The following is a 14,074-nucleotide window of genomic DNA, read 5'->3' as shown; positions in this document are numbered from 1 at the left end:
AGAAAAAAGTCCCATTGTGTTCAATGGATTTTACTCCCTAGTAATTGTGTTTAGGACTGCAGCTGTAATTGTTTTTAATTGTTTGTAATTGAAAAGGATATTCCTTCTTTTTGATCATGTTAGGCTGCAATCTATGCACATTTATCAGACAGTAAACCCATGGAATATAGTGGGATTTACTTCTGAGTATAGATGTATAGGATTATACTGCACATTGCTCTTTTGTATATTTCCTCCAGATCAACATTACTCTTATTGAGATAGGGTGACCAGTACACACTATTCCAAATGTGGGTTAACTACAGATTTATAAAATGGTATTAACATGCTTCTGTTAATTTTAGACCATTTTCTAATATTGAATTTTCCTTCTTCATTGCTGTAGCACACTGAACTTTCTACCATGCATGCAAGATCTGTTTCTGATGTGGTTTCAGCCAATTTAGACCCTATTGGTGAAGGCTTTTGCCCCTTGGTCTGACTGTTCCTCACTTTACCTCTATCAAGTTTCATCTGTCATTCTATTATCCAGTCATCCAGTTTGGAGAGACCCTTTTGGAGCTCTTCACAATCTCTTTAGGATTTTGCCATCCTTAATAATTTGGTGTCATCTATAACTGTGGCTACCTCACAGCTGAGCTTTTTGTGAGACCCCCTCTGTTTATTTGGCCACATTGTCAAAGATGTTTGTTTATTCCTTCCTGTTGCTTCCAATAATTTAGCCAGTATTGAGGCCTTGCCCTCTTATCCAGTGACTGCTAAATTTTCATAGGAGTCATAGATGAGAGACTTTGTCAACAGCTGTTTAAAAGTCCAAGCATACAGTGTTTTCTGATAACCTCTATTTACATACTTGTGGACATTTTCAAAGAATTCTAAAAAAAATGTATTTTATGGGCACTGAATATCTAATTGATACTTATTTGTAGGTTATTTCCAGTATTACCAGGAAATGGTAGAGTAACACAGAAAGATATGATTGTTGGAGGATACATGATACCTAAAGGGGTGAGTTGTATAATGGCTTTATGGAAGGAGTGGGAAAGGGGGAAGATGAAACTTCCTGTACTAAGAAACTAGTTATTTTGTGAAAGTCTGGTTTAATCTTAGTCATGTGAGATCATTAACTTAAAGCTTAAAGTATTACTTGACTTTTCATCCCAAAACACTTAAAACAATTAATAAAGAGAAACTCTGATCCCTTAGTAATGCAGCTGAAAACAGAGCTGCATTTTTGGAGACTTGTCAAGTTTCGGCAGAATGACAGCTTTCCCATAAAAATGACAACTTTCCCAAAATTGTCTTTCCTATTTCAAAGCCTTCCAATAATAATCTCTTTAACACCATTTTAAAAGTGGCAAAAGATATTAGAACTTTAATAAGAACTAGTGGGAAACCATCACATATTAACAGAAATGCTCTTTACAGAGGATTAAAGAGGTTTTCCCCCCATCTTAAAATATATTATGACTTTCCAAATCAAACAATAATTCCTTTAATTATTCCTTTAATGTTAAACAGTACCTTGATAGAACTCCCACCTGATTCCCTCAAATTGTGAGCCCTCTCAAGCTCAACACTCAAAGAATTTGAATTAGTATAAGTCTGCTTCATCCTAGAAACCAGCCTGAGATCACGGAAAATATGGTGGAAAATATTGTCCTCCTACATATGATATCCCTTATACACTTTCTTGCTAACCCCCCCCCCCTGTTTTTTTACTGACCCAGACAAATGCAAATAGTTTGAGGCTTGGGATGCAAGAAGCAGATTTATTTGAGAATGGTAAATGCACCTCAGAGGCTGGGGTATCTGAATTAATGCATGATCATTAGATAGTTTGGCTGTAAAAAGTCCAGTAACAAAGTCTTTGCGTTGGAAACTGTTGAATAGAAGTGAAGCAACAGGATCCTTGTGAGAGTGAGTCTATAAGATCTTTGAGTGTGAGTCTATAAGAGCATCATACATGACAAAGGGAATAGTCTCTTGTATCAATGGCTTATTACGAGCAGAAAATACAAGCCGCAAAGCAATCCACACAAATGCAATAATATCAGATATGATCTTCACACATATAGCTGAGGAGGACTGCAGTAAGTAATGCTGCTTAGTGCCTTAGAAATGCATTCAGAAACAAAGTATATATCTGTTCACATATTATTATTATTATTATTATTATTATTATTATTATTATTATTATTGAGATGTTGAAAGGCAATTTCTGTACTTCTGATGTCCATTACTGTCCTTCCATTACCCAGTGTGGTGGGTTCTAAAAAAATGCATTTTGCCCAAGAGCACCTGAAGCTGTATGTCAGTCATGCATTCAGCTGCCTTCCCCCACAAAAGGAAGGTTATTGCTGACAATGTAACTGATTGAACCATCAACAGCAATGTTTGGTTTTCCTTCATGTGAGAGACTGTCAAATTTAGTCTGGTATGTCCCTTGAAGAGTACTGTCCATTTGAATTTGTTTTGAGATGCAGGTGATATATTGATTGGTGTATGAAATCTGCTAGCTACTTAAGATGGATCTGATGAGACAAACCTTGGCTACAGGGTTCATTCTCTCTTTTTAAGAATTCTCTGGAATTCTAGGTAGAAGAAGCAGAAGAACACAATGGATTTTTGACAGTAAAAGCCCCCAATCATATAGTTTTCAACATTGCTGCTGCGCTCCTGCTCATTCCATTGCTTCAGCGGGATTGACCACTAGCAGAATGGGGAGTTAGCGCTTCCTAAAGTAATCTTGGAAGTGGGTGGAAATGCTTATTTCCAGATCAGGACAAATCAGCAGTGCTCCCTTTTGTGAGCTCCACTGACCTGTTCTATTCCAAAAACTAGCATTTCTGCTAATTTATGATTATTATTATTATTATTATTATTATTATTATTATTATTATTATTATTATTTACATTTTTACACTGCCCCATAGCCAAAGCTCTCTGGGCAGTTTACATAAGATTAAAACAAATACAATATATATAAAAAATAAAAACCCCAAAACATGCGACATACACAGAAACAAATATCTATAAACAACTATAAACAACTTTATAAACAACTATAAAAACAGATCCAGGATCAATGAAGCTCATCACATATTGCTAAATGCCTGGGAAAAGAGAACAATTTTAACCTGGCGCCGAAAAGTTAGCAATGTTGGCACCAGGTAGGCCTTGTTGGGGAGATCATTCCATAATTGGGGGGCCACCACAGAGAAGGCCCTCTCCCTAGTCGCCATCTTCCAAGCCTGCCTCGGAGTAGGCACCCGGAGAAATACCTTAGATATTGAATGTAGTGTATGGGCAGGTTCATGTCGAGAAAGGCGTTCCATCAGGTATTGTTTTAAGAATGGCTAGCTCCCCGTTGCACTAGTGGTGAGTCCTGCTGGTGCATGACCACAATGGAACACTACCCTGTATATCTCTATCTAACTATTATATATTTGTCATCGAGTAGTGGCATATGAGTGGGCCTCCTCTGGAATGCTCTCCCACATCTTATCCGATAAGCACAAACTGTGGTGAACTTTAGACATCTCTTCCATAACGTGTAATTGCACTGCTTTGTTTTACTGTTTCTATAGTATTTTCAATATATTTATTATTTTATATTGTTCTTATATTGGCTTTTATATTGTACGTTATGTATTTCTTATCTAAACCACTTAGAAATCTTAAGGTATCAATTGGTATATAAAATAAATTAATTTCTCTTTTGTCTTTGATTCTGGGCAGTATCCAACAGGGCCTGTACACTTATGCAATTGGTGTAACAAGAGCGTAAGTAACCTCTAGCACAATGCCAATAGGATATGCTGATGCAATGTATTTTCTGGGGGAAATTGTTGTGCCAGCTTACACCTGTCATGCTAGAGGTCACTTATACTAGCGCTATGTTAGTTGTGCCCTACTTAAAGTAGACCCAATGAAATTAAGTTAGACTAACATTGGATATAATCCATTGTGATCCCCTTGTGAATACTCTGACGTTATTTTGTTACACTATTTCTGAAATTATAAGTATATTAACATGTGTACATGTGTTAGTATGTTTATATATATGTTTGTTTCATTAGACCCAACTTGCACTCTGTCATTATGCTACATCATATCAAGAAGATAATTTCCCATCAGCAAATGAGTTCCAACCTGAGCGCTGGCTAAGGAAAAGTAATATGGACAGGGTGGATAATTTTGGTTCCATCCCCTTTGGTTATGGTATTCGGAGTTGTATAGGAAAGAGAATTGCTGAACTGGAAATTCACCTTGCACTAATACAGGTTAGTAGGTTATAGCTACTAAAGCATATGTCCTTGTTATATGAAATTTTTAATTTATGTTAAGAGTGCAGATTAATCCACTGAATTAGCAAGAACTTTCTTTCAAGTGGGACTGTTCACAAGTTGCTGTAAAAAAAATTTGTAATCATCATCATAGACTGGGATGGGTGATTTTTTTTCTTCCTGGTGGACCCCTTCTTTACAAGGGTTCTCAAAATAAAATAAAAAAAATACTGATAGGCTCCCACCAGTCAGAATGAACCTCTTGACATAGCCTAGTCTGCCCCTCTGCTATTGCCAAGGAGTCCTCCCTTCAGCTGAGCCCTAGGAAAACAAAATAACAAGGGGCAGTATTCAATCCTGTCCATCCACAAGTGTCCTGCCCGCTGATTCCATTGTGAAAGTGGCACCTACCACTTGTGCAATGGAGATTTAGTGCTTCCGGGGGCAAATCCTGAAATGAACGGTAATGCTTCGGTCTGGAACAGGGCAGGACAGCGGAGCTCCCTTGTGAGAGTTCCACCAGCAGAAGCTTGCCACATTCCAGAAGAGAGGCACTTCAGCTCATTTCAGGTTGCCCCCAAAAGCTCTCAATCTCCATTCCACAAGTGGCAGGTACTACTTGCAGGAGGGAATTGGCAGGGCTGGCTGCTCGTGGGTGATCTCTAGATACTGCCTAGAAAAGGAAGTTTGGATTTTCTTACCCAAACCTGAGAAACACAAACTTAGGCTGTTTCTATGCCTGTCTTTTTCACTGGGATCATCCCTGTGCATCCAAATTACACACAGGGTATCCTGGGAGCAGTAAGGGTCGATCCCTCCATTTTCCTGGGATAATCCTTAGGTGTAGAAAGGGTCTTAACTAACCTTATGAAAATCCTGAAGACACAAATACTAGTTTCCCCATGCAAAGTAGTCGTTTGCACAGGGAAGAGTTTAGTGAGAATTCCTTTTTAAAATATCATAGCTAAATGTCCAAATTGAAAAAAATGAGTTTATTTGGGTGAAAGGGGGAAAAACAAGGGAAGGCAACAATCACACATCCAGAATTCTAAATAAAACCAATAAAGTCAATCTAACTTAGCTAATTACATGTTGCATACTTGAGTAGAATCTTGGGTTTCAGAATGTATGCAGAGTTCATTACAGAAAGGATGGTCCTTGCTTTCTTGGTCATAAGTAGAGAACAAATTCTTACTTTTATGGGAATCTGAGTTCAGTAAAAGCAGGCCACCTAGAAGAGATTGTTGTTTTGCATTCATTTCTGCTGTCAGTGGTCTAGCCAGAAAATCCCAGAATTACTTTGTGGCTGGACTCACCTTCTTAATAACTTTAAATTTACATCTCATAAAGTCCTGCTGGTTTGAACCAGCTAGCCCATTCTAAAATAGAGCTTTAGTTTTTGGATGCATATTTGGAAAGAAAGAGATGAGATAAGAAACATAAACTGAAGTGTATAAATACTGTTCAATACTGTTCCAGAATGGAATTATTAAAGGATTGGGGGATTTCCACATCACAGTAGCACCTGTTCTCACTCTTTTCATAAGAAATCTCAAAAAAAGCCACAGAAAACGTAATGGCAAGTGTTGCCTTAGGACAGATCTAGCTACAAGCCCTATAAGTGGTACTGCTTGCAGAGCAATCTTAAACATTCTTACTCAAAATTAAGTCCTGTTGAATTCATTGGGGTTTGTTCTCAGGTCGGTGTGCCCAGGAATGCAGCCTTAATCTTCCTTTTGACCTTCCAAAAGCAACCATCCACTACATACATTCCATTCTGGCACCCAAGGATTTGTAGAGCCCAACTCCTGGGCATCTTCAGCACCCACTATTCTCAAAGAAAAGGGGTTAATTTCTAAAAAGAGCTTCTGGGAAACATGGCTGCTTAGCCCCAGATGTTCTCAATAGTTTGACAAAAGCTCTCCCTGTACCCTCCCCCCTTCTAGTTCCTTAAGAAGAACTGCACATGGGATCAAAGCAGTGCCCAAATTATGCTGGAATCACCTGCAGAAATCCCCCTTGACCGCTCTTCCTTCTTTAATACTAGAAAATGTAGTAAAAGAATGAAATTGATCAACGGTAGGGTCGAAGAAGACAAAAGAAAGTAATGTTGTACAATAGACAATTGAATTATGGAATTTGCTGCCACAAGGTATAGATGTCTTTAAAAGGCTACTAGATATTCTGAGGATAGCTATTCACAGTTATTAGTCATGATCACTAAATGTAATGCCATGTTCAGAAGCAATGCCACTTCCTTGAGAACAAAGAATGTGGAAGGGCTGTTGCTGTCCTATCCTGCTTGGGCTGGAAGCATCTGGCTGGCCACTGTTGGCAACAGGATGCTGGACTACATGGCCCTTTGTTCTAGCATAGGGACAGGCAACATAGTGCCCATGGGCACCAGTGTTCCCCCAGTCACCTTCCTTGGTGCCCACAGAGACACCTTACTCCTCCCAATTCTTACTTTTTATATTTTCTTACTGGCAGCTGGGATTGCTTGAAAGCAAAGTAGGAGCCTCCAACTGCTGCCATCTTAATTTTCCATGCATCCCTCTGTGCAGGTTACTTGTCCTTTGTGGCTACCCTTGTTTGGCAGCCAGTTTATGGTTCTCCCCAGGACAGTTTTTGAAATTTCCAAATGTACCCATGGGCTCAAAATATATCCTGTCCTTGTTTTAACATCTTCAGTGAATTTTCACAAGATGTGGAATACTGCTAGGGCTATTAGTATAATTATTACCTTTCTTACACACTCTTTTTTTAAATTAATGCTTGTATTTTTTTTCTCATTTGTTTCCAATCCCTAATCCCAGCTGCTTCAAAGATTTGAAATAAAAAATTCTCCAAAAACTAAATCAGTTTGTGCCAAAACCCACGGACTATTGACGCCTGCAGGCTCCATCAATGTTAAATTTGCGGACAGGAAATGAGACTAAAAACTTCAAGAAATTCCTCAGTTTGATCTCTGACTGAAAAGTGCTGAAGATTCTCTTAGCTTCAGTGGGATTTCTGTAAGGAAGCTTTAGATGCCTACATAGTGATTTATCTGTCTCCTGAAAAACAATTATATACATATTCACACAGAACATTATGTAAGTACATGTTAAAATATTTTTCTATTCTTTTTTTCTGTGCTGAGAATCCAGTTTATCTTTGGATGACACAATAAAGGCAACAGAGTAATCAATTCAACTTCATGCACTTAAACACAGCAATATCATTGCATTGCTTCCTATGAGACTCATTAAGAAGTAGTGAGACATTCATTGTATATTCTAGTAAATGACTGTGATTACTCCATCACCTCCTCCCAGCTAGTTTCCCATTGTTAGGCAATTGTCTGAGATGATAAGAGGCAATGATCTGTGAGATAAATGGTAACAGATTTCCATCTTCAGAATATCTGCAATTATCACAACAGGAACTCGCAAACTCTGGGCTGAAAAATAAGCATTTCTGTGTGATGGAGTACAGGATAAATACTGATTTGCAATTTCTGTTTCTTTAGTACAATGCCTTTTGGGGAATTCTCACCTTGAATAGTTTTATATATTAATTATAATACATCAAAATTAGGGGAGTAGTTTGAAATATGAAGACGTTTTAAAGGAAATTTCAAAACCTACAAGCTACATAGATTCTAAAGTTTGAATTGTATTCCCTGACAGCTTTTTAATTAACGCACAAAAGTATATAAAGTTTACATAAAATTTAAGTCAATGAGCCACATAAATAGTAAAAGAATAAACTTCTGTATTTCTCCATTTTTATTGACAGTTACTGCAAATATAGATTTCTTTTTAAATAAAGGTTTTACTTTAGTATCCTGATAGTCTTTTAAAAAAAATAAAAATAAAAAATAAAAATGCATGAACTATATGCTGCTTACTTTTCCATAAAGCTTTATTTTTTATGTGGGCTACTGCCCTCTCTAGGACAGATAGGTAAATAACATGGTGTTTATGTATTTCTGAAATGTGCACTTTGTAGTTGCTTATCTAAGCAATTTTTATAGCTAACGACAAGCAGAGGAGAAGTTTGTATTTGGAGCTTTTACCTGTTTGGAGGGCAACAATAAGACATTTATGCAAAAAGCTTTATTAAGGAGAACGCCTTATACTGAAGCCATTTTATGCCTTCAGCTAAATATTTTGCTAATAAGATAGAAGATGCATATTTCAAAGTCACATTGACTATGGGCATAATAGGTGAAAATCATTAACTTTAAAACATTCACATTACATATTTCAAAGCACCTGGTACTAGTACATCTGCCATGACTTTCATTAATCTCAGCTTTGCACTAATTTTCCAAATGTGTGAGAATATGTCCAACTTTCTCAGGAACCCCTCTTTGTATTTCTGAATATTGTCTAGAAAGAAAAATTCAACAGGGAATCTTGCCTTACTTGCTTTCAGTATCTAAGCCTGCTTCCGGCAAACTCCCAGTTTAAGCTGGGATCAAGGAACAAATAAACTTTGATTCTCAGTTTGAATTTTGTTATGGACCTGCTTTTTGGACTGTTGCATTAGCTGTCTTTTTTAATTATAATATTTTACTGGCATTCTTTTGTAAGTTAATATTTCTTATTATATAAAAGGAATTCAAGGGAGAACTTTTTAATAATTTCCTATAATTAATAAAGACTTTGAATTAATTGGATCAATCTCTCTATTTGTCCCTTAGCTATAATAAAGTAATTATATATCCACCCTGGTTTTTGTCTGATATTGATGCAATAATCCTGTATAGAATCAGATGCTTTAAAAGCATGAGCCATTACAGGGCTATCCTGTTTTATGCCTGCAAACCAAATGATCTGTGATTTACACACTCTATCAAAAGACTGAGATGATTGTCTTCAAAAGGAGTAAGTACACTGCCAGTTGGTACGGAAGAGCCTCAGAATAACAGTTCAAAGATTTATATTATAAGAGACTGTTTATAATATCCAGGTGTTGTTGTTTTTTTTAAAAAAAATGAAATACAGAGATATGATGTCTGGGAGAGAGATCAGACAGAAATAGCATGGCTGGCGTCAAGCTACACAGCCACCTGTTGCAGGATCAAGATGATTAACCGTAGATGCTAGGGATTCAAACTCAAGCCAACTGGGCTTTGGGGCATATTCTGGGTTTTGTAAAACCTTTGCCCTTAGAATCCATTTGTACTATACACATTACCATGTCCCTATTCTTCAGTGTCACGACCCCATTAATATAATGTATGCTTTAGCAAGGTCTATGACACTCCAAGACATTTGCTGCCTGAGGCAGAACAGCATATAGCCCTGCCCCACTCCCAGCAAAGTGTACAGTACCAAACTAAGGGCAGTCATATTACTTTGCACCTGAAGCAGAAAATTTCACAAGCATGTTTACCCTTTCCTGGCAGGAAAACACAACAATAATATATTCATCACTAACAATTTACTACCCTTTCATGACTCCAAAAATCCTGCTGCCTAAGGCAGCTGCCTCGCTCTGCATAATGGTAGGGTCAGACCTGTTGGACTGTGTCCATATTTTATATTGTGTGACGTCTTTGGGATTATCCAAAGAAAATGGATAATGATCTGAGTTGGTCAGTTTGGCTCTCTCTGAGTCAGAATATATTCTCTTTTTCTCCCTTTGACAAAGAAAGTCTAGAGAACTCAAAAGTTTCTTTCCCATTCTCAATCTTACTGAACCTGGTCTGGAGCTTTGGGAGGTGGGTTGACCTGTGTACAGAGATTCTAAGCAGGAATTTATTTGAAGTTACACATTCTCTCCAGAAAAATGACAATGAACAGTGTCTATGTGACATGTCCAGTCATGAGCCAAATTGAAGAGGAGATGGTCCTAATCAGTTGCATATATGTCCAGGAAAGGTAAGTGTGAGTCCACAACACCTCTTTTAAGTTCTCTGTGTTTCTACTCCTATCTTTTTGTTTCCTTGATCATTTCATTTTGTTGAAGATCAATGAACAGATCCTTTCTGATTGCACACAATTACATCAAGTGGGCTTTACTAAACCATTTTTGGGGTGTAACTCTACCTACCTCCAGGATCATCTGTGCTCATACTCCCCCACACCCACTCACACATTTAAGAATGAGAGGTATGGAGAACAAAGGAAAGAAAAGAAATCAATCTTCACACTGCCTAGAAACACTATGATTCATGGTGTTATAAGGGATATACTTAATGAAATCTGAAATATCATCCTATGTATTTAAAGAGGAACAACTTACAGTGAAAACAAACACGCTGTACACAGTCCTGCTACATAAAGCAATCAAGACATAGAATCATAGTAGAGTTGGAAGGGGCCTATAAGGCCATCGAGTCCCACTCCCTGCTCAATGCAGGCATCCACCTTAAAGCATCCCTGACAGATGGCTGTCCAGCTGCCTCTTGAAGGCCTCTAGTGTGGGAGAGCTCATAACCTCCCTAGGTAATTGGTTCCATTGTCGTACTGCTCTAACAATCAGGAAGTTTTTCCTGATGTCCAGCCGGAATCTGGCCTACTGTAACTTGAGCCCATTATTTCATGTCCTGCACTCTGGGATGATTAAGAAGAAATCCTGGCCCTCCTCTGTGTGACAACCTTTCAAATATTTGAAGAGTGCTATCATGTCTGCCCTCAGTCATCTCTTCTCACCATGTAATCTGCCAACCATGTCATGTGAACCCTCATTCCTTTCTTCCTACCTTCCTCACTGCTGCGGAAATGTGCACAGAGCCCACCTGTGGAAAGTTACTGGCTTTCTCATTTTCAGCTGGCAACTTCACTGCATGTGTCATGATGCTTTTAGACAGTGTTTAAATTTACTTATTTATTTATATCCCGCCTTTTCCCCCAGTACTGGGACTTTATTCCTTTTACTAACCAAGAACACCAAGAAAAAGAGCCATCAGTGGCAATGACTGATGTGTAAAGTGAGTAGGTCAGTAAATTGCATATGTGGGTGGGGAAAAAGTCTTTTGCCCTCAACCAGATCTGGCCCTATCATTAGGCAGAGAGAAGCTGTTGCTTCAGGCAGCAGTTGCTGGAAGGTGGCAGCAACGTGTTGGAGCAGGGAGCTGTGGATCATGCGGCCTGCCCTGCACCCCTTCAGTTAGCCTGCTGGCTTCAGGTGTGGTGGAGAATGCTGCCCCATCCCTGGTGTTGAGGAAAGATTCAACAGCTAGTCCAGTCAGCTTTTGGATATGGAAAAGGAGGGAGCACCATCTGGTCCTTCATTTCAGGCAGCAAAATGTATTGAGCCAGCCCTGCCCTCAACTAACTTGCATTCTTCCATTAGTGAAGGTGGAGATAACCAGATTCTGATGCTGAGAGAAACACCACAGCTATGATCCCTGTATAAAATGTGTGTTTATGTGTAATGAAACTCTTAATGTTCTGTAAGCATTATCAACTACCCAAATTAACTCTAGGACAACCTCCCATGTAGAAACAAAATACCACTAGATGGTGCTATTTTTGCAATTATCTGCTCATCTTCATTCCCAAATACATTGCATGGGTATGCATACACGCATGTGTCTAATTTTCCGAGTCATACATTTCATGGTTTTATTTTGATATGAGAAATTGTTATCAAATACAACCCGTAACACCAACACTAATGTATGAAAACACTTCAAGATGCTTAGGAGCATCTGTTTGCACTTACACATACTATAAAATAAGTTGATATGATAACTATGTAGATTTTCATATAATGAATTATTTAGATACTACCTGTAAATGCAGCAGTGAGGAGTTTAAGCTGTTGCAGGTTATGATCTGAGTCAAATATTGATTTCCTCTCACATGATTTTATTTGTTTACAGCATTTTTATCCCACTCTTCAGCTAAACGGACTCCTAGAGTAGCTTACATATGATCAATATGACAGCTCTTGAACAAGACGCAAGAGAAAACGGGATGGGAAGAGAAGGGGGGAAGCAAATTCAGATAGCAATTCTTAAAATAGTAGTTCTTATAATAACCAACTGGAATGGAAACAGTTCAAGAAGAGGAAGAGGCAAATATAGCTGGTGGCTCTGCTTTCCATCTCTCCCTCTGCTGCAGCCTGATGGAATAGCTGTTGCCAGGTACTTATTTGGGGTCTTTATTTGAAAGACAACGATGTGGTCCTTATTTGAAATTTAACTAGAAAGAGAAATGTCAAGCTGCTACAGTCCCTGCTTTGTTCGCTACAATTTAAAGTTATGGGTGATCATAAAATTCTACTGTTACCTACCAGGGAGAAAAAAGCGCTCTCTTGCGCATGTGCGCCATCTCCACTCTTTCAACACCATTCATAACTTTGACAAACATCTAACACATGGGCTGAATTCCATCTCAGGGGCTGCATTCCAATGGTGGGCAGGGCTGAAACAGAAAGGAATAGAGCCAAAACAAAAACAAAACACCTGAAATTCCAGCATATTCTAGCTTAGAGCTCTTACTACCAGTTACTAAGCTTTAGGAGAGGCATTTTGACCTTTTAGAATGGGGAGAAAAGAGCACAAAGCCCAGGAATTCACCAAAGAATCAGTGGTCAGAGAAATGCGGTGGAGCCAATGGAAGGGGGTATGACCTTCCAGGGAACCCCAAAGGGCTGGATTGGGACCCTGTTTTAACAGATCCCTCTTTAGTCTATTTTATTTCCTATGCGAAAGAGCTGCAGAAGTTAGCTTTTCCTCAAATGGGACCATGTTCCAGCTCCTTTATTGATCCTATTGCTCTTTTTGTGTATCTTTTCAACTCCCTGAGATTCTTTTTTTTTTTTTTTTTTTTGAGGGAGAGGGGTGAGAGACCAATAGTTTTTTCTTATTTATTTGTGCTGTTTATGTTCTCTGTACTTTCTTGCTAATGGTCAGTTATGATGAATGTATGTTTCATCATAACTGACCTTGTAGATTCTGTAGCCTTTCATGGCTAAAATATTTTATTTAGTGAGGACACACATTCACTGGAAGTTAGAAAAGCTTGGGGAGATGTAGTGCAGTCCACAAGAGAGAATCAGATCTAATGTTTTACCACTGTCCAAAAGAAAGAGACTTGCTGAGGCTCCACAAAGATATTGCTTATGTTTTGGCAACTACCATTCCCTGCAGGATCTACACTACAGCTTTATAATGGTTTATAATGGTATTGACAACTGTTGGGGCCCAGGGGGAATTCCGCACATCGTACCGAGACCGTTTCTAAGCGACCCCAGTGCGACGTGAAAGCGATCGTGTAACTAGCCTTTGGAAGAGCCGAGGAAGAGGCGTCCTTGCCGCCGCCACCCACAGACCTCCTCGCCGGCTGGCGAGGAGAGCTCGGCTGAAGAAGGCGGGGTGGAGAGCAGAAGAAGCTCTCCACCCCGCCTTCTTCCCCTGAGCTCTCCGTCCCAGCTGGCGAGGAGGTCTGTGGGTGGTGGTGGCGGCAGCGGCGGCGGCAAGGACGCCTCTTCCTCGGCTCTTCCAAAGGCTAGTTACACAATTGCTTTCACGTCACACTGAGGTCGCTTAGAAGCGGTCTCGGTACGACGTGCGGATTCCCCCCAGGACACACTCCATATGCCATATTCAAAGTGTTATATCCTGCTTGGTGTAGATCTGGCTTCTGTCAGGGTGCCTGTCTGCTCCCCATACCCAACTGTGTAAAGAATCAGAATTTTATATATATATATATATATATATATATATAGAGAGAGAGAGAGAGAGAGAGAGAGAGAGAGAGAGAGAGAGAGAGAGAGAGAGAGAGAGAGAGAGAGAGAGAGAGTCTCCAGTGACCACTTGCCCAAATTGAAACTAAACCTAT

General features: G+C 39.1%; 2 protein-coding genes across 2 annotated transcripts in view; both read left to right on the top strand.

Moving 5' to 3' along the window:
* Nucleotides 1–7,391, top strand: part of LOC134393606 (cytochrome P450 27C1) — a 35,139-nt gene extending 27,748 nt beyond the window's left edge. Inside the window, exons 7-9 of the mRNA XM_063118663.1 lie at nucleotides 930–1,008; nucleotides 4,083–4,286; nucleotides 7,106–7,391. Coding sequence (XP_062974733.1) covers nucleotides 930–1,008; nucleotides 4,083–4,286; nucleotides 7,106–7,222 — 400 coding nt within the window. The 3' untranslated portion in view covers nucleotides 7,223–7,391. The remainder of the gene's footprint in view (nucleotides 1–929; nucleotides 1,009–4,082; nucleotides 4,287–7,105) is intronic.
* Nucleotides 1–14,074, top strand: part of BIN1 (bridging integrator 1) — a 504,124-nt gene that overhangs the window by 330,974 nt on the left and 159,076 nt on the right. The gene's annotated exons all lie outside the window — the stretch shown is intronic.

The sequence above is a fragment of the Elgaria multicarinata genome, chromosome 2 (assembly GCF_023053635.1).
Source record: "Elgaria multicarinata webbii isolate HBS135686 ecotype San Diego chromosome 2, rElgMul1.1.pri, whole genome shotgun sequence".
Lineage (NCBI taxonomy): Eukaryota > Metazoa > Chordata > Lepidosauria > Squamata > Anguidae > Elgaria > Elgaria multicarinata.
This window is presented reverse-complemented; position numbering and strand designations above follow the sequence as displayed.